This window comes from Arvicola amphibius, chromosome 4 (genome assembly GCF_903992535.2).
Source record: "Arvicola amphibius chromosome 4, mArvAmp1.2, whole genome shotgun sequence".
Taxonomy (NCBI): domain Eukaryota; kingdom Metazoa; phylum Chordata; class Mammalia; order Rodentia; family Cricetidae; genus Arvicola; species Arvicola amphibius.
In genome coordinates this window covers 45,088,309-45,111,528 of record NC_052050.1, presented here as the reverse complement: position 1 = coordinate 45,111,528, position 23,220 = coordinate 45,088,309, and the positions used below count along the sequence as shown (strand labels likewise).

Below are 23,220 nucleotides of genomic sequence, written 5' to 3'. Positions count from 1 at the left end.
GACTATCCTAGAACTTGCTTTGGAGACCAGGCTGTCTTGAACTCTGCCTCTGCCTCCCAAGTGCTGGGATTAAAGGTGTGCACCAAGACAAGTCAGCACATTTTTAAATAGTCCTTTTTTTTTTCTTATGAATTAGAGGGTCTACATAGTTTCAGACTAGCAGGGACTACATGAGACCCTGCTTCAAAACCAAACAAAACCTTTTCCAAAAATCTTTAATGACAAATGTACTCAATAAAACTGTTTTTAATGATATAATGATATTAGCCCAAACAGAAAACATTTTTCCAGGCTGAAGTAATATCTACTCCATTTTAAAGAGGACTAAAACTACTTTATAAAGTAGTACAGACCCAAGCATACAGAAATGTGACTCATTGAATACTTTGTTCATTAAACATCTCCTGTTTCCTCTGGTTATTCAAAATGTAAAATCAAATCAAAGTGAGGACATTACCCAGATCTGGTTTTTGGCTGTTTTTTTGTTTGTGTGTGTGTTTGTTTTGTTTTGAGACAGGGTTTCCCTGTGTAGTCCTGGCTGTCCTAGAACTGCTTTGTAGAACAAGCTAGCCTCAAACTCAGAGATCTGCCTGAGTACTGGGATTAAAGGAATGTGCTACTACCACCCAGTTCCCAGATAATTTTTTATCCAAAGGGTAATTTTTTTAATCTTTATGGGTGTTTCCCCTGCATATATGTCTGTGTAACATGTATATGCAGCGCCTTCAGAGGCATTGAGAGAGTATTGGAACCCCTAGGACTAGAATTACAGAAAGAACAGACGTGGGTGCTAGGGATCAAACTCAGTCCTCTAGAAGAATAACCAGTACTCTGAAGCACTAAGCCATCTCTTAGGTCCCAGGATAAAACTTCTTAAAAACAAAGAAAGAAACAAACAAACATCAAGCTTGGACTAGTAACATACATCTAGAATCCCAGCACTGGAGGCCAAGGTAGGAAGATCAAAAGTTCAAAGGGTAAGGTAGCTTGTGCCTTTGATCCCAGCAGGAGGCAGAGACAGGTAGGTCTCTGTGAGTTTGAGGCCATCTAGTTGACATAGTTGCAGGTCAGTCAGGGCTACAAAGTTAAAAGCTACCTTGAGTTCCATGGTGAAGTGACACTATGTGTCTTCCTGTGTATCAGGAGAGACTGTCTTGGAAAGGGAAAAGAAAAGCTTCTTTAAATGCCAAGACTTCTATAGGAAGATCCATCAAGGCCTGGAAACACACACTCTAAGCAGTTGGTTTGGCTTTTTTGGATTTGTTTTAAGACAGGGTCTTTCTCTATAGTCCTGACTGGCCTTGAACTCCAAGATCCTTGACTCTACCTCCCAAGTGCTGGAACTAAAGGCATGCGCCACCATGCCCAGCTAGTTTGGCTTTCATCTGAACATTTATTCCAAAATTATCTACATGATTCACAGCTAATCAAATTTTCCACTACCCTCAGCCAAGGGTAATATTCCATAGACATATTGTCAGGCTGGACAATAATTTGTTACCAAATTTCATACAATTACATACAGGAGTTCACCACTACTGAGAATGATAAAAAAAAAATTCATTTCTAGAACATAACAAAGCTTTGAAGAGTGAAACTACCCCATGAGCCTTTTGTCTGTGCTGGACACAGTATTCATTGTAAACAGCCGTACTGGACTCAAGACGCCAGACTGAGTTTAAGCGCTGCTCTCACTTGTCTTCCATTAACCTGAAGCCTTTGGTTTATTTCTCGTGGCAAACCATTCATCACTTTTGTCTGCAGCCATTGCCTATGGAAACAGATGGACAGACATCACTCCAAGTCTGTATTCTCCACCATGATATTAGCACTAAAGTGAGTTCATCTGTGTAGAGAGTGTTGTTCACTATAACAGGAGAGCTAGAGAGTACCAAAGCAGTCGCTTGGTGATTCTCATGTACAGCTGGCAATAAGGACTGGCTGTGTCTGTTGAGAAAGCAGGGAGAGAGAGGAGAGAGAGAGAGGAGAGGAGAGAGGAGAGAGAGAGGAGAGAGAGGAGAGGAGGAGAGAGAGAGAGAGAGAGAGAGAGAGAGACAGAGAGAGAGAGAGAGAGAGAGAGAGAGGGAGGGAGAGGACACACGATGGCATCCTGGGGAAAACAGGAATCTTCAATGCTTATGAGCTTAGTCTGAGACCAAGGCTAAATGAATGAATGTAGCTTAGTGGTGGAGTACTTACCTCCAGTTCAAGTCCTAGTATCACCACCAAAAAGTGTCACAGCCAGGCATGGTGGAATACACCTTTAATCCCAGCACTTGGGAAGCAGAGGCAGAGGAATCTCTGAGTTCAAAGTCAGCCTAGTCTACAGAGTTCCAGGATGGCCAGGGCTGTACAGAGAAACCCTGTCTTTAAAAAACAAAAACAAAACAAAACAAAACAACAAAACAAAACAAAGTCGGGTGGTGGCTCACGTCGATAATCCCAATGCTCAGGAGGCAGAAGTAGGCAGACCTCTGTGAGTTCGAGGCCAGCCTGGTCTACAAAAACTAGTTCCAGGACAGGTTCCAAAGCTACAGAGAAACCCTGTCTTGAAAAAACAAACAAAAAGTTTGCCTCTATAAGTCATTTAAATGTTTGGTAAGAAACTTTTATTCAATCAAAAAACAAATATGGGCCGGGTAGTGGTGGTCTACACATTCAATCCCAACACTCAGAAGGCAGAGACAGGGGAATGTCTGTGAGTTTGAGGCCAGCCTAGTCTACAAAGTGAGCTCCAGGACAGCCAGAGCTGTTACACAGAGAACCCTGTCTTTTGGGGGCTGGAGAGACGGCTCAGTAGGTAAGCATATGTACTGCTCTTGCAGAGTGCTGGAGTTCATGTCCCAGCATCCATGTAAAGATGCTCATAGCCACCTGTAGCTCTAACTCCAGGGGAACTAACACTGTATCCTGCACCACAGAGGCACCTGCATGTGTGCCATATGCTCATACACACACACAAGGAAATGGTAATAAAAATAAATCTTTTTTTTAAACTGAGTTTTTATCATGTACTAGGTAATATACTGAGTCCAGGTATGACAGGAGTGACAATCTAGATTTTGAGAACTATACTGAACAGCTATGGAATCACATAGAAAGTTACTTTTGGTGGGCCAGAGAGATGGCTCAGCAGTTAAGAGCACTGGCTGCTCTTCCAGAGGCCCTGGGTCAATTCTCAGCACCGACATGGCAGCTCACAACAGTCTGTAACTCCAGTTTCAGGGAATCTGACACTTTCACACCAATGCACATAAAATAAATTTAAATAAATTATTTTTAAAAGTTACTTTTCAAAAGAAAGTATATGTGCTTTGAGGTACTTACTGTAAAAGACCCATAAAGTCCTATCAGATTAAAGGGTAGGAAACAATAAATAGTTGGGAGAAATAGTATGTCAGAAATACTCATCTATACCAGGAGAAAATGACAAGATAATGTTTACATTAGGAAACATAACAGAAAAACTTAATAAATAAATGTATGTGATTTAGCAATAGTGAAGCTGAAGGTGACTAACCTTGGCAGTGGACTTAAAAAATGGGCTAAGACATGGCTATGTTTCTTTACATGAAATCTTAGATCTAGCTAGCCTGGTGGTGGAAACCTGCAATACCAGCACTCAAAGGGAGGAGTAGGAAAATTGCCAGTTACTTCATAAATCCCTCCCTAAATAAGTAATAATTTTTTATTATTTGAATGAAAATATAAAGAACTTAAACCTTAAAGCAATATTAAAAAAACAACTCCCTGCCAGGAGGTGGTGGCACACACCTTTAATCCCAGTACTCAGGAGGCAGAGGCAGAGGCAGGTGGATCTCTGGGAATTCTAGGTCAGCCTGGTCTATATAGTGAGTTCCAAGACAGTCAAAGCTGTTACACAAAGAAACCCAGTCTTGAAAAATCAAAAACAAACAAATAATCCAACAACCTCCCGAGAGCTGGAAGAGATGTTTCTGTTTTAGCAGTCATAAAGGATGGGAGAAAGAACAATTAACTCTGGCCAGGAGGATCCAAGGAAACCTCTCCATTCTGAAGGACCAGCTCAAAAAAGAGAAAAACACTTTGGGTGGAGACGAATATTTTTGTTACTATAAGCAGTGCAGTGAGATCGGAATAGGGCTGAGCTAAGGGCTTTCGAGAGATAAAGACAGGTCAGAGAGTAGATAAGGGCCAGTCAAGTGAAGAATGTATCTGGGAGGCAGCAGAGAATTGGGAGATTAGTTTAAACTCACTGGATTTCAAAAACAGTGTCAAAAGATGAGAGATATCTCAGAAACAGAACTCAGCTCTTGGGGAATTTAAGAGAAAATCAAAATAAGTGAGAAGAAACTGCATCAAAGTGGCTGTGTGTAGAGACTGAAAACTCTCCTAGGGCTGAGCCGGCTCATCAAGTAAAGAAACTTTCTGAGTTTGATTCCCAGGATTCACGTAGTTGAGGGAGAGGACACAAGTGGTCTCTGACCTCCATCACATGCCATGGCCTGCATATGCAGTGAATAAATAAAATGTAAAAAATTCTTCAAAAGATTAAAACTACTGTAGAGTAAAAAGTAGATTCAAAGCAAAACAGAAACAGCTGTGAGAAGTCTTAGCTTGAGCAGCTGGGATATTAGATGATATCATTCTTTGTTTGTTTTTGAGGAAGGATCTTTCTATATAGCCCTAGCTGTCCTGGAACTTGCTATGTAGGCCAAGCTGGCCTTGAATTCACAGTGATCCTCCTATCTCTGCCTCCCAAGTGTTGGGAATATACCCAGCAAGATCTCTTTTGCCCACAGGAAGGACCAGGGTGCATAGAAAGGAAAAAATTGATTATAAAATCCTCAAAGAGCTCCATCCAAGTCCCTGCCTCCCATTTACTAAATACCTGATAGCCATGAGTGATTACTTTTTCTGAGCCTTAGTTTCCTTACAGGTTGTGACTTACAGAATCTAGAGTTAGAGAATATACACACAGCACTACAAACATGTTAAAGCGCACCAGGTGTGGTACACACTTTTAGTCCCAGCACTGAAGAGGCAGGTGGTTCTTTGTGAGTTCCAGACTAGCCTGGTCTACATAGTATAACAGGGCTGGAGACCTTAGCACAACTGATTTCATGGTAGAAGGCTGTAAAACTCAGAAAATAGCACCGCCAGCCTACACTAAAACAAAGGCCTAATCCATCAAAGTCCACAGTTCTGAGAAAGTCTCTAAATGTTCTATCCTTGCTTTTTGGCTTCTGCAGTTCTGTTTCTGGATAACTGTTCTTGTTAACTGACAATGAAGTATGTCAACCCAGGACATGTTTTTTGTGCTTAAAAGCTCATTCTGAGAAAGGCTCGGGGCTATACTGGGATTCCGAACACCCAATGTAGTTGCCAGCCAGTTAAAAGACTTTCTGTTGGCTTAAACTAACCGTGTTTGAGCAGTCTTCTTTGGTGAATACCCCACAATAATAGTGAGTGCCAGGACAGCCAGGGCTACATACTGAGACCCTGTCTTGCAAAAAACAAAACCAAAGAATAAAAGAACATACCAAAGCTAGGCATAGTAGCTCAAACCTGCAATCCCACTACTTAGGAAGTTAAGGCAAGGTAAATGCTTAGAATTTGAGAACAACCTAGTAACCACAGTGAGTTCTAAGACCCTGTCTAAAGAAACAAGCCAACAGGGATAGGGAGATAACTCAGTGGATAAGAGCACTTGCTCTGCAAACATGAAGGCCTGAATTCAGATACCCTAGTAAAAAGCATGGCTGCACTTTGCTGCTCCCACAGTGCTGTGAGGCAGAGATAGGCTGATTATAAGAACTTGCTGGCTGGTAGGCTAGCCAGCTAGCTATCAGAAATCACAAACTTCTAGTTCTCAAGGAAATATGGTGGGAAGTGACAGAGGAAGACACAGAGTGTCCTGCTTTGGCTGCGTTAGCTTCTCACATGCACACAAGCAGAATCTAACACACACACACACACACACACACACACACACACACACGAGAGAGAGAGAGAGAGAGAGGAGAGGAGAGAGGAGAGAGGAGAGAGAGAGAGAGAGAGAGATCTTGCTTCTTTAGCTAGACATGGTGGCTTATGCCAATAATCTAAGTAGGGGCATCAGAATCAAATTCAAGGTCATCCTCAGCTACATCTCAAGTTCAAGGCCAGCCTCTTTGACGTAGAGAGTTCCAGGACAGCTAGGGCTGCACAGAGAAATGTTGCCTCAAATGACAATACATAACAAAAGAAACAAAAATTTGAGTGGTTGGGCGTGGGGAGATTGCTCAGTGGTTAAAATGCACTCTCCATGTAAGCTTAATGGACTAGAAAGAGTTCAAATCCTCAGGCCCTGTGAAATAGCTGGTGCAGTCAGGTATCTGTAACCCCAGTTACGGCAGGATGGAGACAGAGGGAGAATGCCCGGGAGCTCAAAGGAAACTGCTGAAGGAGCTCTGACAAGATCCTATCTCAAAGAAGGCAGAAGACTGAATGCTGTCCTCTCACCTGCACATATGCACTGTGGCATGTGCAGCACGTACTCACACTCCACTCACACAGGTGCACACACATGTCTAAACACACGCCAGACACACACACACACACACAAAGATAAAACTATACGTGTGTGTGTGTGTGTGTATAGTCTTGTTTTTCTTAAAGTGTATGGTACATAAGGAAATTGCTTAATTCCTACTTCCTTTAAATGACTTTAAAAACAAAATACTCTCGAGTATTTTAGGGTAAATGTTATGATGCCTGAGATTTTCCTGAGCATCCCCAAGTGAAAAGAAGAAAAAGGAAGAAAGAGTCGGAGTGACGAGAAGGAACGCTGAAAGTGTATGGCACGGAAACATGGGAGGCACAGTTATGCTCTTGTTTGGTGTGTATTTGAAATTTTATCCATGAAATATCACATAACATAAACCAAAACTATTATGCAAAAATAGACAAGGCTTAAATATTTAATGTAAAAAGTATAAACTAAGAAGTTTATCTATAGGTGCTATTCACCATTAGTCATTAGGGAAATACAAATTCAAACCACAAGAAACTATTTTCCATTTCTTAGAACAGCTACCAGAATCAAAGAAGCAATAACAAAAAGTGCCGGGGAGAAAGTAAACAAGTACATCTGCATAGACCCAGCAACTCCCCATGTTCCTTGAAGAGGGGTTCCAGTACTCCAGAGGAAGCCTGAATTGGCCCAGTCTAGTAACTGACGCCTTCCAAGCTTGACTTTAGGGGCTCCTGGGACTGAGCTGGCTGTACGGCTGCCAGGCAAGTGCTCATGCACTGAGCCTCCTGCAGCTCTGCTGCTCATCTTAACTAAGGACTCAATGTGTGCTGTAACTTCTGCTCATTCTGCAGCGCAACAGTAGTAACCCAGGACATAGTTTTCCTTCTTTCCAATGTCTTAGATTTGTTCTCACGTTTGATCTTAGCAACCTAGCATTTACTTTACATGAAAATAGAAAAAGCTAGCCAGGGGGTGATGGTACACACCTTTAATCCCAGCACTCAGGAGGCAGAGGCAGGAGGATCTCTGTGAGTTTGAGGTCAGACTGATCTACAAAGCCAGTTCCAGGACAGAGGACAGCCAGGACTACAGAGAGAAACCTTGTGGGGGTGGGGGTGAAATAGAAAAATCTGTCTAGGGTTATGTGACTATACTCTAGTCCCCTTAACCAATTTGTTTGGTTTATTAACCAAGAACTTTCACCTTCTCATCTAAAAGATAATCTTTTGTGGCTCCCCTTTTTTTCCATTACGTTTATTTATTTATTGAGTGTGTGTATGTGTGGGCACACACATGCCACAGTGCAAGAGTAGAGTAGAGGACAATTTGCATGAGTCCATCTCTCCTTTCATCACGTGGGACCCAGAGACTGAACTCAGGTTTGTCAGGCTTGGCAGCAAGTAACTTTACCCACTGAGCCTCCTGCCTGTCCGTAGCTATTCTTTGTCATAGTTAAACTGCTAGTTTTGCCATTTGGAGGCATTATTAAGCAAGTAAAGGTTTTGAACCCAAGCACTGAGATCCTGAGAGTTAATCTATAACAATTGGCTACTAGGCGACTCCAGGACTGTATATTCAGTTGTGCACACAGTATGGATACACTGTCCAAAGAGATGATTCCTATCCCAAAGGGTCAGGCAAGAGAACAAGTGATTTGATTATGCCACTCAAAGCAGGGTACAATCTAAAATGGATGAGTTACTTCTGAAGTTTTCATTTAATATTTTCAGACATGGTTGACTATACATAACCAACTATGAAAAGAGAGACTGGCTAAGAGATTCACTTCAATATAAGTCTTCTTGTCAACTGTCCGGCACTTTCCTGTACAGTAAAAGCAATTCTCCTATGACCTTAGAGACATGAAACATGTAGCTACAAGCATATTTAAACAAGAATGCTCACAGCACCCTTCCTTAAGTAGATTAAAAACAACCTAAATGTTTGCTACCATGGAAATGGATATACCAGGTGTTATCTAATAAAAGCAATACAAAAGATGACACATGCAATTACACTGTGGAGTCTCAAAATGTTATCTTGAGGGAAAGAAACCAAGCACAGAGAAATAGCTACTAAATGGATTCATTTGTTTAAAATCCAAAAATAAAACTGATCTACTGTGCTGGAAATCAGAACGGCAGCCGGCTCTGGGAGAAGCATCAGGGAGATGAAGAAGGCAAGGTCTCAGTTCCATAGAAGGGCTCAGAGGACGGGGAGCCGCCAGTGCATCGAAGAGCAATGAAGGAAAGAGCGGCATATTTGTCAATCAAAAGCTTACTCAACATTCTGTTTTCCTTCATGATAAAGCTTCAAAAGGTATCTGCTACATATTTTTGTTTTAATTCACAATAACTGTTCTTATATCTATGGTTAATTATCTTCCATAAAGCACATCATAGTCCCAAGAAATGAGTATTTTAATTTTATTTCACCATTTTAAGATGAATTTCAAAATGAACTTTTAGAAATTCAGAGAATTTTAATAAATTGTTTAAAGGCTAGTTATATAGATTAAAAATGATAGAACTGGGATAGACTGACTCCTTCTGTCACTCGATTAGGTATTCAGAAGTGAGTGAGGCCAGTGGTCAGGCCTACAGTCCTAGCTACATGGAAGGTTGAAGCAGGAAGGTCCCTTGAGCCCAGGAATTTGAGGACAACTAGGACAACAAAGCCCCTGTCTCAGAAGTCCAAAGTATTCAGAGAATGTCTGTTTCACACTAGGTCTATGTTAGAAGTTGGAGTACAACAATGAGCTACTGCTTCCTGATGAAAAATCAGGTTTGATGGGAACAGAAGCTGCTTGCTGCATTTGGCAAAATGGGATCACCAACAATGTCAGCATGAACACTATTTGCTGCCAACATCTAGCACAGAACAGATGAAGTACGCATTTCAGACAAGAAGTAGAAACTATGTGTACACAGATCTCTGAAACAGAAATCTAATTAAAGAAACCTGGTGATACAGTCCTAAAACTTTGGAAGCTGAGGAAGGAGGATCAGTAGTTTATAGTCAGTTTGGAGACACAGACTCATATTTCAAAAACAGAAATAAACAAGTATCTGGTGATGGAATATGGAATTCAAAGGGTTTGGTTTTGGTGTTTTGTTTTTTATTTACTTTATTGTGCATGTGTGTGCCTGAGTGATGCATGTTCATCATGTGCATGCAGGAGCACGTGGAGGTCAGAAGAGAGCATCAGATCCCTTGGAACTGGAGTTAGAAGCAGTTGCAAACCACCATGTGGGTGCTGGGAACTGAACCTGTGTCCTCTCTAAGAGCAGTAAGGTCTCTTAATCACTAACCCATGTCTCCAGCAATTGTTTTTTGTCTTTATGAGACAAGGTCTCACTATGTAGCGCTGGTTGGCTTGGAACTTACTATGCAGACCAGCTAGCCTGAATTCACAGAGATCTTCTACCTCTGCCTCCCAAGAAGAGCTTTTAAGAGATGAGAGCTACTGTTTTTTGTTTGTTTGTTTTTTGGTTTTTCGAGACAGGGTTTCTTTGGAGACAGGTAGCTTTGGAGCCTGTCCTGGAACTAGCTCTAGTAGACCAGGCTGGCCTTGAACTCACAGAGATCTGCCCGAGTGCTAGGATTAAAGGCGTGTGCCACAACCACCCGGCGGTGAAAGAGCTACTGGATTTCTTGATGTGATAACAAGAACAAATGGGAAGGAAGAAGGAAAAGAATGATGTCAAATGGAAACCAAATAACGAAATGGCCAAGGAAACAGAAGGGGATGGAACCCAGGTACTTTCATCCACTGAGCTGAACAGCGGTGTTCACAGCAATAGTGGATTCCTTCCTAGTCAGCCTGGGGCAGCAGGAAGATGGAAAGTCCTAGGGAGTAATGTAGGTGATACTAAAGATGTTGGTCTCTGTCTCCAAAACAAAACAAAGAAAAAAAGAAAAGAAATAATTCTCACATCATCCAATAACTTGCTTCCTTTGGGATCCCTCTTAGAAAGTTCTCGAAAAGCTTCGTCCCCAACAAAGCAAATTTCATGTCCATCCTATACCAAAAAAGAGAAAAGTAATGTGAAAAAAAAATCTTTGAAGAAATCCCCAAAACAGTTGTCCCCTCCCTAGGTGACACTTACAGGGTCAGCCAGGATGACTACATGTACTGTTGCCTTCCCTGGGGTATCCAGACTCACCAGTGGAGTCAGGATTGATTGGTTCTCCCTTTTCATCAAGGCTTCAATGTCTGACAACTTGAAAAACACAAAAAGGCAAGTGAGCAAGAGTCACATACCACTTCTATGGCACGGTCCTCATTTGACCAAGGCACCACTTTTATTTTATTATCTCAGTGGTTCTTAAAAGAATGGGTAAGCTGATAACAAAGCCACAATCAGAATGAACTCATAGAAAGGAAGTCCAAGATTCTTAGCTGGGTTAAAACCAGACAGCGACAGAGCTTAAACAATCAGGTCAGGGGCTGCAGAGAGGGCTCAACAACTAAGAGCAAGTACTACTCTTATAGAGGACCCAAGTTTAGATCCCAGAAACCATGTCAGAGGCTTCATACAAGCTGGTTAACTCCAGCTCCAGGCGGAATCCAATGTGGGTACCTGCACTCTCTCTCTCTCTCTCTCTCTCTCTCTCTCTCTCTCTCTCTCTCTCTCTCTCTCTCTCTCTCTCTCTCTCACACACACACACACACACACATTGCAAAAGGAAAAAAAAAGGAGCCAGATATGGCTACACAGTTTGGTTCCTCATACTCACTTCAAGGTCTCACAACTCCCTGTAAGTCCAAGTCCAGGGAATCTGACAGTTGCCACAGACACCTGGACCAGCATGCATATAGACACATATGCATACACATAATAAAAATAATGAATTTTTAAAAACAAGCAATTATCAAATAGTACCTCATTCTGAGGACAAGAAAAGGCAATTCTTCCAAAGGCTGCTGCATGATCAACTGCACCCTCGATACCCTGCAGCTCCAGCTTACACTGCAGAGAAATAAGAAAGTGGGTTGATGCTTTCTGACATATTATACATGTCTACCATGCTTCGTAAGGCGCTTGCCATCCAAGCGTGAGGACCTCAGTACAGACGCCAGCATAAAGCTGGATGTGGTAGCTGGGTATGTGACCCTACCATTCCTAAAGTGTGTCAGGAGGCAGAGACAGGAAAACCCCCAAAGTTTACAGGTTAGCTACCATAAATAAAAACGGAGACAGTATCAAGTAGTAAACATTATTAGTGGGATTTATTTCCTTCTGTTCATCTGGGTAAACACTGATTCACTATGAAGAAACCATGGAGCCGCTTTCATGTTAACCCGATTTATGAACCAAACTCATGGTAGCAGGAAGCTGTTCCTCTGCAAGGTCACTCACCTGGTTATCAGCATAGCCCAGCAAAGCCCTCTGCTTCTCCCCGTCCTGCTCATAAATTTTCATTCCCAGGAGATTAGACCAGTAGTTCAAGGACTTCTGGAAATCAGTCACTGCTAGAGTGACTTTTAATACAGGATCTGTAAAGTAAGGAAATGGATGAATGAGGTCACTTCAGTGGGATGGGATAAGGAGGTGCAAACGGGTAAAGTGTATGCAGAATTCAGCTTAGGCTGGAGGGGGTGTGTGGCTGGCAAGGCTTTCCATTGGACTTCCAGCAACTCTCTTCTTAGCTAAAGAATTTAGTTTATAAGGAAAGAATTTTAAATCAATATGAAAAGAAACAACATGATCCAAATAAATGGCAATAAGATAATCATTCAAAAAAAAATGAAAAAAAAGCTACATGCTTCAATAAATAGCAAAATGTATATCTGATGGTTAAAGAATTAAATTTAAAGAATAAACTAAGGAAATACTTACAAATAATTTGTTTTTCATTATTTAATTTTTGTTGTCTTGACAAATTAGCAATGTTAACTGTTTTATTGCAGGGAAGGGAACTGAAACAAAAAATACTGACAGTGTAAATTAGAAAATTTGTGGGAAAGGATTTGACAGAATGTACCAAAAGTTTTAAAAATGTACTGAAAAAGCAAGTCCACTCTCAGCAACTCAGGAAGCATAATGTGGCTGTGTGAAGGGCTTTTTATCACTAAGGCATTCAACAGTGTTGCCCAGAACAATGAAACACTAGGAACAACAGAACACCCAGCAACAGAGGCTGCTTATTTTCTGCAACAAAATGCTGCCATGGAATTCCTGCAACAGCTTATGCAAGGTACATTTATACATATGTATGCATTATTTTGAATAAAAGATCTGAAAGACAGACTCTAGGATGTTCACAGCAGTTATCCTTGGACAGGTGGGCACTACTTTTTCCTCCTTTCCTCCTATTGTCCTCCACCCTGTTTACTTACCTTCATTCTAGGGTTAAAAAAATCCCCCCACCACACACACTATAACTTAAAAAACAAAAACAAAAAATCCACCAAGCAGTGAGCATATCATGGAAACATGTCATCCTGTGTGCTGATTTTCTGATCCCAACCCCAGCGCTGGTGCTAGAGTCTGAACCCAGGCTCTTGCACATTCGACAAGGACTCTCTCCACCTGTGTAGTAGTTTTTCTTCTCTTTCCTTCTTCTTACCTTCCTTTTTTATTATTGTAATACAGGAACTTTACTTAGGGGTTCACACATGCTAAGCAAGCACTGTATCATTGAAACTTTTTTGTCCACTTTTTCTTTTGAGACTGGTTCTCAACAAGTTGCCCAGATTGGCTTTGCTCTGTAGCCCAAGTAGGCCTTAAGGCCTTACCTTAGCCTATAGCCCTCCTACTAGCTGTGATTATAGATAGGTCTGTGCCTCTGGGTGCGGCCAAGGGAACTTCCTAAAGAACAGTTTACAACTATATCTGACTCATCTAACTATGACAAACTCAGTGTATTTCCTGTAGTTTTCATCACCTTCACCCAAGAACTAGCGATGCCAAGACTAACCATGGTGCTTTTCACAAAGCCTCCTCCCGGCAGAATCAAATTTATTTTTCTCCACTGATTGCAAAATCACCAAATCCAGGATCATCAAGAACCTGAGTTCAGTGATAAAATGCTTGCCTAGCATGCCTGAGACCTTCAGTTTACTTCCTAGAATTGAGCAGTAGCACAAACTCTCCCCAGAGCCAGAAGGCCTTCAGGACAGGCACAGGTACCAACTGGTCCAAATGGATCAGCAAGAATTAATGCCTTAGAGGACTTAGCAAGGTAAAGGACAAAAGCATCTTCGGAATGTGGAACTTGCCATTACTTAAGTCCAGGCTGAGTACCTATTTGAAAAGCTTGGGATTGGAAGTATTTCAGAATTTGGAAACCTTGCATGGATTTTCCTGGTTGAGCATCCCTAATCTGAAAATCCAAACAATAGAATGTCAAGCTTACAGAGCATGGTTGCACAAGGCTGAGATGCCAACACTTGGAAGGTTGAGGCAGTAGGATCTCTGAGTTCTAGGTTAGCCAGAACTACAGGTTAAGACATAATTTTTGTTGTTGTTTTTGAGACATGGTTTCTCTACGTAGCCCTGGCTGTCCCAGAACCAAGGGATCTGCCTTCTTCTGCCTCCAAATGCTAGGACTAAAGGTGTGCATCACTATACCCAGTTCTAAGACAGTCTTAACAAACAAACAAACATTTTAAATCTGCCATTTTGGAATAGGGACACTCAACCTGTAGTAAGCAGACAGAGTATGTTAAATCTGATCAGAGAGTCATCTGGTAGACTCCAGACAAGGTTTGTTCAAAGGTTCCTTCCCAAAATGAATATGGAAGCATGGAGCCTCATCTGCTCCCAGCATCTCATACTAGTTTGGGAACTAGCTCTAACAGCATGAGAGGACAACACAGAGAGAAAACCTGGGGTCTCGCTATGGCTGATCTGCTGAGTCTACTAACCCTCAGTCTACCTGCTCTGTGAACTTAAAACACATTCTTATTGTTCAAATTAGTGTGAGTTGGGTTTGTTGTTGGGTTATTTGCTCTTGGAAAAACAAAACAAATCAAACAGAAAACAAAAAAACAACCCTAAAAAGATGCATTATCTGCAGAACAAAACCAGTCTAGATTCTCTGTAGCTCTTACTAATGTATACCTAATGGTATACCTTACCCAGAATACAGGTAAAAAAACACTGGCTTGGGAAAGACACATCCTATCAATACAGAAAAACTACAAAGAGAAAGAACTGTGCCCCTGCTCCCTTCCATCTTTATCAAATGTGCCTTTAGCCAGGCTTCTGCCTGGCCGAGTATAATTACCTGACTGGGGGAGACTCCGATCTTGCAAATAGAACTTATATCCTCCTGGGGCCTCAGTTTCAAAAACTCCTTCTGCAACTTTACTGAGTGGCCACTCGAGCTTCCTGGCATTGCTGACAGCCTGGCTGGAAGCAAGTGTGATTCCCTGTAACAAACAGCATCCACATACATCATTACAACAGAGCTCTGATAGGACAAGATAAGGAGCCAAAACCCCAGTGCCTTTGGTAAACCACCGAAGACTTAATTGGCACTTTCTTACAGTGATTTTAAAGAGGGTTTTTAGATGTTTTCTCCAAATTCCCCAGATTCAGACTTTACAAATCACAGCAAAATAAATAAATAAATAAATAAATAAATAAATAAATAAATAAATAAAATGTCAGTGTTATGTGATCCATTTAATACCAAAGACAATCTCCTCAGTTTTCAAGACCTAAGCAGAAAAATCTTGACCTTCCTTGGGCTGGTCAGCTAACCATTTGAGACCATTTGGATTTAGTTATTCACTTATTAGGCTGACCTTCAACTGGAGTTTTGTTAATTCTGGTAAGTGCTCTACCTATGTCAACAGCCCAGTTTTGGTTTTAAACACAAACACTTTGACTCTGAAGGCATTCTTTAGTCAAAGTTCCCAACAGCATGTAATTCTGCCTTCTGGGAAGGCCGTCCTTGTTCACTCTGGCTGAACTGCCTATTCTGTGGATTCGTCCTCTACTCTGCAGCCAGAGTCCATGGATCAAAAGGAGCCTACAGCTTACTCTCAAGCAGCCCACAGGCTTTGTCTTCCCTTGATGCCTCTTAAAAAACATAGCATTATGTACTTCTTTCCCCTTTGAGGCAGGGTCTTAACTATGTAGCCCTGGCTGGCCTCAAGAATTCATAATCCTCCTGCCTCAGTCTTCTAAATGCTGGGATAGCAGTCATGTGCTGCCATATCCAGTTATCATGTCATTTCTTACCCAGCTCCTACCACCTTCCCCTCATCCTCTCTATTACAGCGTTTTCTTGCATTTTCTCAAAGCAGGTGTTGTCTGAGGCCTCTGAACAGGCCTCTCCACCTGGAAATCTCCTCTCTCCTCATGCCTTACTCCCTCCCCTCCTCTGAACTCTTTTTTTGTTTGTTTGTTTGTTTGTTTGTTGTTGTTGTTTAAGACAGGAGTTCTCTGGCTGTCCTGGAACTCACTTCATAGACCAGGCTGGCCTCGAACTCACTGAGATCTGCCTGCCTCTGCCTCCTGAGTTCTGGGATTAAAGGCATGTGCTATCCCCTCCTGGTCTCCTCTGAACTCTTGCTCCATTGTCATCTCCTCACTAACAACCTTCTCAACTTCAAATTTAAAGAGTCATCTAGGGCGGGAGGACGGCTCAGCAGTTAAGAGCACTGACAGGTCTTGCAGAGGACCTGGGTTCAGTTCCCAGCACCCGGCTGGCAGCTCACAACCAACCCTAACTGCAGTTCAAGTGGATCCAACGCCCTCTTCTGACCACTTCAGATACTACATGCACATGGTACACACACATATTCATGAAGACAAACACTCTTCTATTTTCTTAAGATTTATTTTTATTAGTTTTAATTATGTATAGATGTGTATGTCTGTGTGTATGTGGAGGCTGGAGGTTTCGGATCCCTCCAGGACCTAGAGTTACAGGCGGTTGTAAGCTGCCTGCTGCTCACTTTTCTTTAAAGCCAACTTTGTTTCTAACCTGGACTATTATAACTGTCTCTGCCTCATCTAGATATGCACTGGGACAGAGTGGTATTTACCATGAAGTCGTTGCCAAGCTTGTAGTCTCCAACGCCATAATTGTACGTCAGTTCTGCAACAAAATGATCATCCTCGGGCCCAAAGCCCACCATTGTTTTACTCCATTTCCCATCATAAGGCCTGAAAAAAAAAAGAAAGAAAGTAAGTAAATGAAATCAGGGACCACAGGAAAAATCTGCTTCCTACTTTTGGATACAGAGAGGTAGCCAGTCCCTTTGGGTCCCATAAATTCTAAACAAGGATGAGATGACCTTTGAAGGTGCTGACAGCAGTTATGGACAGTACTCAGCACCACAGCCACACTCCACAACCGCACACCCCACAACCACACACCCCACAACCACACTCCACAACCACACTCCACAACCACACTCCACAACCGCATACCCCACAACCGCACACCCCACAACCGCACACCCCACAACCGCACACCCTACAACCACACTCCACAACCACACACTCCACAACCACACTCCACAACCGCATACCCCACAACCGCACACCCCACAACCACACACCCCACAACCACACACCCTACAACCACACTCCACAACCGCACACCCCACAACCACACACCCCACAACCACACTCCACAACCACACTCCACAACCGCATACCCCACAACCGCACACCCCACAACCACACACCCCACAACCGCACACCCTACAACCACACTCCACAACCGCACACTCCACAACCGCACACCCCACAACCACACTCCACAACCGCATACTCCACAAGCGCACACTCCACAACCGCACTCCACAACCACACACCCCACACACCACCCATCTGGCACGTATTTAAGGGAAAGAATTAGTTACCTTTAAAAAAATGTAGGGAAAGGAATCCTAAAGGCAGCTCTCTAACCTCAGACAATGTCCTTGCATATCAGTAAGCACACAAATCCCAAGGGACCTTGGAAGCTTTCAACTTGCCGTGGATACTTAGCGCAGGAGACAATAAGCCATTGCTTTACCCACTGCTCATACTTATTTATGCTTGTAGTAAAATATGAAAAAATTTCTGTCTCTGTTACGACTCCTGGTATAGAGTTCGTTAAGCCTTGGGATTCTCTGCTAAGTAGGTCTTGTATTCATGAGCAACTTCTGGAATGCCTGGGTTTACCATGAGCTGACTGAAGGTGAGGCTGGATAGCTCAAGAATTTGCCTGGTTGCCAAAAAGACCAAAAGATTAGAATGTTCAGCCACACACACCTTTGGGAAGGGGAGGGGTGGAGAGTAAACACTATAAATTTATGTAAAAGCTGTTCAACAAGATTTGATAAGTTTGTTGAAGCCATAGAGGTGCTGGGATCGTGGAAGCCACTGGAGTGCTTGCTGTCCCTCTTCTCTCTCAGCCTTTCTGCACACAGCTCTTCTGCTTGGCTCTTCCTGAGCTGTCTTCTCTATAATATGTCAGTGAATGTAAGCAGTGTTTCCCTGAGGTCAGGGACAGGGCCAACTATGATCTGTAGCTGGCCTCATGTACCTCCAGAGACAAGCAGCCAGGTTGAATAGATAACTGGCTGACATTTGGAGTGCTGGAGAACTGCTTGCTGGATCTGAAGTGCTGTGTGAGATACTGAGAAACAAAGGGCGAGTGAGTCCCCATGCTGTTCAGGTAGCTTCTTTTATTTCTTGCCTTCTTTTAAAAATTACCTATTTGTTTATTTCAAAATTTATCCCACTGTTGTATACTCAATTCTGTGAAAGTGTATTCTGCTTGGGAACTATTCAGAACCTAAGATTTTCAGACACAAGGTTCCATACCCATTACATGCAGCTTTGCAGCCTTCTTCAAATTCCTCATGGCGCAGAACCTAGTAAAGAAATAGACTAAATTGTAAACTTTACTTCTCTGGAGCGCTGGGAATCCAAGGAATGTTACAGCAGTGCTCTTTTGCTGAGCAACACTCCTAGCCCTTGACTGCTAAAAACAGCCACACTGTCGTAGGCTGTGGAGCCCAGCTGGTCTCCCAACTATAATCCTCCTGCCTCAGCTATTACATGATGGGATTTCAGGTGTGTTAGTATTGTAGATGGTGCATTTATACAAACTAAAAGGGCAGACATAAACATTATAATTTGCTAGTTTTACTAAGAGAAACAAACAGAACTTCCAGGCTACATGTAGCAGTGGTAAAAACATCTTAAGATGGGCATGGTAGACCACACCTTTAATACCAATACTCAGGAGACACAGGCAGGAGGATCTCTTTGAGTTCAAAGTCAGCTTGGTCTACAGGGTGAATTCAAAGACAGCCAAGGATACATAATGAGATCCTGTGACCCTCTCCCCCCAAAAAGAGTTGTACTCTCAAACAGGTATGAAACCTCTTTGGGGTAGGAAGCCACCCGTGGTAGAAAAGCGTGGTCAGCACTAGAGAAGTCTGACTGCAGCGTGTAATGTTGAGCAAGTTGTTTTAGGTTCTAGTCCCAGACTGAGTGTGAGCACAACTATCTGGTGAAAATGGATAACCTGTTTGAGCACCTAAGACAGAACCTAGGATACAGACAGCTCTCAGTGTCTTAGCATCTGCTCCCCGCCCTGCTCCCCCTGCCAGACACTGACTCATTATGTAGCACAATTTGGCTTCAGACTTGCTGTGTAGTGTAGGCTGGCCTTGAGCCTCCCAACTGTTGGGATTGCAGGAATGAGCCACCACACACTCAGCTGTTTTTCGTTTTGATTCCTACTGCTCCTGTTGAAGTTCCATCACTTCCCTCAAAGATTACAAAATCCACGTTATTAGCCGCACTGGGTGGAGGCATTGAGGCAGAAGCAGACCAAGTTCGAAGGCAATCTGAGCTACTTACTGCCCCGCCTCCCCACAAAACCCACAAAACTTACTGATTTCTTTTAATACTACCATAAAAATCTAGCCCTAAAGCATGGCTTTGATGGCGTCACAAGCTCCCCTCACTTCAGGACAAACCTCAAAGTGTTTTGCATGCATGGTATTCAAGATAAAACCAGAACAATCCCAACCTGTACGCTCTCACATACCGTCTCTTCAGCTAGTTAAATGCACATAAAATCAGTGTCAGTTCCCAAATATCTCCACATTACCTATTCAGGTCTCCTTGAGTAACTCCTCCCCCTAATCTTGGTATGTGGAAACCCTACCTTCCAAGGTCATCTTGAACACAAGACCCCCATTAATTATTTCCTGATAACCCAGGTTGGTAAATCTCTCCTGTTATTTTAGCATAAAGGTTGCTAATACTTTACAGAACTATATATGAGTCAAGTACCACTACACAATAACATGTTTAATCCTCACAACAACCTTTTGATCAACGAAGAAACAGAATAATGACATCTAGTGCCACTAACTCTGACTTCCAGGATTGTTAGTTACAAATCTCATTACCCACATCATGTGCTCGAAATGGGAACAAACACCAAAGTCACTTGTACCTTTGTTGACAAACCTTAATATGGTACTCTGAAACAGCAGGTAGGGGTAGGAGTGTGTGTGTCTGTCTGTCTGTCTGCCACATGTCAGACCTCCTGGAGCTGGATTTACAGATGATTGTGAGCCACCCAACACCGGCATTGGGAACCCACCTCGGATCCTCTGGAAGAACAGTAACCACTCATAAAGGCCGGGCCATCTCTCCAGCCCATACACAGCAGATATTCCTATGACTGATTAATTCGTGCTGACTGATTAATTTGTGTAACTCCCTTTGTACTCCTCACCTTCTGTAATATCTCTGCACTAAGCTGGATTCTTCTTTTTTTTTTTTTTTCTTTTTTTTGGTTTTTTCGAGACAGGGTTTCTCTGCAGCTTTTTTAGAGCCTGTCCTGGAACTAGCTCTTGTAGACCAGGCTGGCCTCGAACTCACAGAGATCTGCCTGCCTCTGCCTCCCGAGTGCTGGGATTAAAGGCGTGCGCCACCACCGCCTGGCACTAAACTGGATTCTTGTGCTTACAAAGTATTCTGCACTGGTGTGTTCCCTACTTCCCTGACTTACCAAGAGCTCCTCCATAAACCTCATGACATTTTCGGCTAAGTGGCCCCTTTAGAACAGCAGCATCTCAGAATGTTTCCAGATACTAGGAAAAGACTAAATACTGACCTCATGCTTAAATCTGGGCTGTCCAGAGGAGAGTCAGATATTGACACAGAGAGCCTGAGTAACTACGAAAGAGCCCATTCGATCTTGCCCTGACATGGGACATTCATGTAGGGAGAGATGGTGAAGTGCTTGCTTAGCATGTGCAAGACCATGGGTTCCATTCCCAGAACCTAAACTTTAAATCCCAGGCCTGACTGAAGCCGAATTTTGAATTTGCTGATCACACCCAAATGTGTCAAACCAGAACAGGCTGGATACTTGGCCTTGTGTTCCCCATAGCTGTTTTCCTGGTCTCTGCCCTCTATGCAGGGACCACTCTGGCATCTCTGGCATCTCTGACTTAACTATGCTGGGATTCTCCATAGCTGTTTCCCTGGTCTCTGCCGTCTACACAGGGACCACTCTGGCACTTCCACTGCTGCCTGCCCCCTTCCCTGTTGAGTCTCTACAACAAATCCGCCCCCCTCTCCCTCCCCCCGCCCCATCCTTCCACTCTAAAACTCTGTAAATGTTTCATCTGCATGTTTCTATTTCCTCTTACAACACCTAGTCAGCTGACACAGGTCTCTAAGAATGTCCTATTTGTTTCTCTGTTAAAATAATGTGACTACAATGCGTTTATATAAGTGTGTAACTGTGTTTTCATGCTGCGAATTTAAGTTTTATGTTCATGTGTTTCCAGATTACAACAGCTCTAGAAATTCAACTTATATGCCTAGTTTAAAATACCAGGTAATGGTACCTGGTTCTCAAGGGCCTTTATAGAGCTGAGATCATGGCATTTTAATAATAATAGAGCTTCTAACACAGAGACATGTTAGCTTTTGCAGCACCCTTGGCTTCTCCAAGAAGACAGAAGATCAGCTGTCTCCAGGCTTGCTCTGGGTTTGGCAAAGCCACCCACACAGAAGCCAAAGAGGCCTTTTACCTTCCAGTTTCCTGGATGCTTCACCTGGGAATCAATCTGCTCATCCTGCCAAGACAGGCAGACTTCATCTTCCCCCTCACAGGAAAAATCTTTGGGCCTGGCAAGCATTGCTTCTAAGACTGGTGTTCTCTAAGGACAAGGAGAGCATTTGGGATTGCTAGCTAAAAAGCTGTCTCATTTTTGCTCATGTATTCCTCCCATATCTGTGTAAAGGCATTTGACAACTCAAGGTACTGTTCTTTAACAGGCTTCATAGTCCAGGACTAACAGGTTTCAATCTTCAGAGGTTCAGAGTTCCCAATTTCCTCTAATTGCCTTCTAACCTAAAGCAGTAGCCTTTTGCTATGACACCAAGATATAAAATCTGTTCCAGTTCTCTTACAGGTTCCTGAAAAAGTTCTATTGCTACATCAGAATCAGGTTTGGTAAAAATCCAGGATTTTTAATTTTTTAAATTGTTTTACTGTTACACTAACCCCAGCCAGTTTTAAGCATATTTTGTAGGTCACTCCTGCTGCCTAAGCCAAGATCAAGCTACAAAGTGCTCCCAGGACAACACCAAAAGCACCTGTACCAGCTCCTGGGACTTCACCATTGGTACCAACTCTCCTAGATCAAGGACACCTGCCAAATAAAATCTGGTTTCATCTGCTATTGTGTCTCATCCCATGGCTAGCCCCATTTCATAGGGCCAGTAATAACAATATTTTTTTTTCTCCTAGACACCTGCCTTCTTACCTCCCTCAAGAAACAGATGCCTGGCACCTCCAGGAAGACAATGAACAGAATGCTTTTCCAGCCACACCTCCTGCTGAGCCACCAACTTTCAGCTCTCCCCTCTCCCACATCGTCCCAAGCAGCAAGAAGTAGCCAGACTTGAGTCTATGCCCTTTTTCTAAAGAGAGCCTAAAATGTTGGTCATAATTATCACCTCAACTTCCTGTCACCCCTATATTCAAAGAGTCTGGAATGTTAAGTTGGGTACCCTAGCCCCTGGCATCCATCCCAGCCCCCTTGCCTGGGAGTTGCATTGGTCTGGACTCCAAATCCCAGCATGCCAGGTCCTGACCCCGCCCCGGGGTCCTGAGAGCGCTGTGCTTAATAAAACATGGGCATTTTAATTCGGTTTAATTTAGTTGGATTTCTTTGTGCCGGCGGTGCGGCTCGTGTTAGGATTTTGTCCTAACACTGTCGTGAACTGGAAGGGACTTTAATAACGTTTTGCCTGCCAATGCTCCTTCACGATAGACTACAAGCTCCCCAAGACAGGAGCATAACACATATTTGTGACGGCCTGTAGACGACGGACGTGCGTAGACAACACAGCTGGTAGATCAGTGTCCTTGAAAGGCTTCCCAACCCGAAAACGGGGGCTCGCAAAAGCTGATAAACCCGCAGTGCCGACCCCTGGCCGTGGGCCAGGCGGCTGAAATGGCCTCACGCGCATTGCGTCCTCCCTCCCAGGTGCGGCTCGCGCCAGCCCCGCTCGCCCCGCTCTGCACCTGCATCCCCAGGACATCTCGAAAGAAATGCACCGTCTGGAAGCGGTTCCCCACTTTGAATACGAAATGCAGAGCTCGACGAGTGGCCATGACTCCCACCGCGAAGACTGAGTCCCCAGGCAGAACGCCACCCCGTTCACGGACCCGGGAAGACCGTCGCGTGACGTCACTAGTACTCGACAGCGCGCTCGCGTGAG

General features: G+C 43.3%; 1 protein-coding gene across 2 annotated transcripts; it reads right to left on the bottom strand.

The window, feature by feature from the left end:
- Positions 1 to 228: 228 nt before the first annotated feature.
- Glod4 (glyoxalase domain containing 4) lies at positions 229 to 23,187 on the bottom strand. 2 transcript variants are annotated; one of them, XM_038325987.2, is made up of 9 exons: positions 23,024 to 23,187; positions 18,277 to 18,326; positions 16,503 to 16,623; positions 14,732 to 14,876; positions 11,860 to 11,996; positions 11,383 to 11,469; positions 10,606 to 10,719; positions 10,432 to 10,518; positions 229 to 1,771 (listed from the first exon to the last, which is right to left on the bottom strand). In XM_038325987.2, the coding sequence occupies exons 1-9, from the start codon at positions 23,111 to 23,113 to the stop codon at positions 1,706 to 1,708; spliced, it is 897 nt and encodes a 298-aa protein (XP_038181915.1). In that variant the 5' UTR covers positions 23,114 to 23,187; the 3' UTR covers positions 229 to 1,705. The 2 variants fall into 2 exon arrangements, with proteins under 2 accessions (XP_038181915.1, XP_038181913.1); XM_038325985.1 differs by lacking the exon at positions 229 to 1,771 and adding an exon at positions 8,959 to 10,345.
- Positions 23,188 to 23,220: the final 33 nt, after the last annotated feature.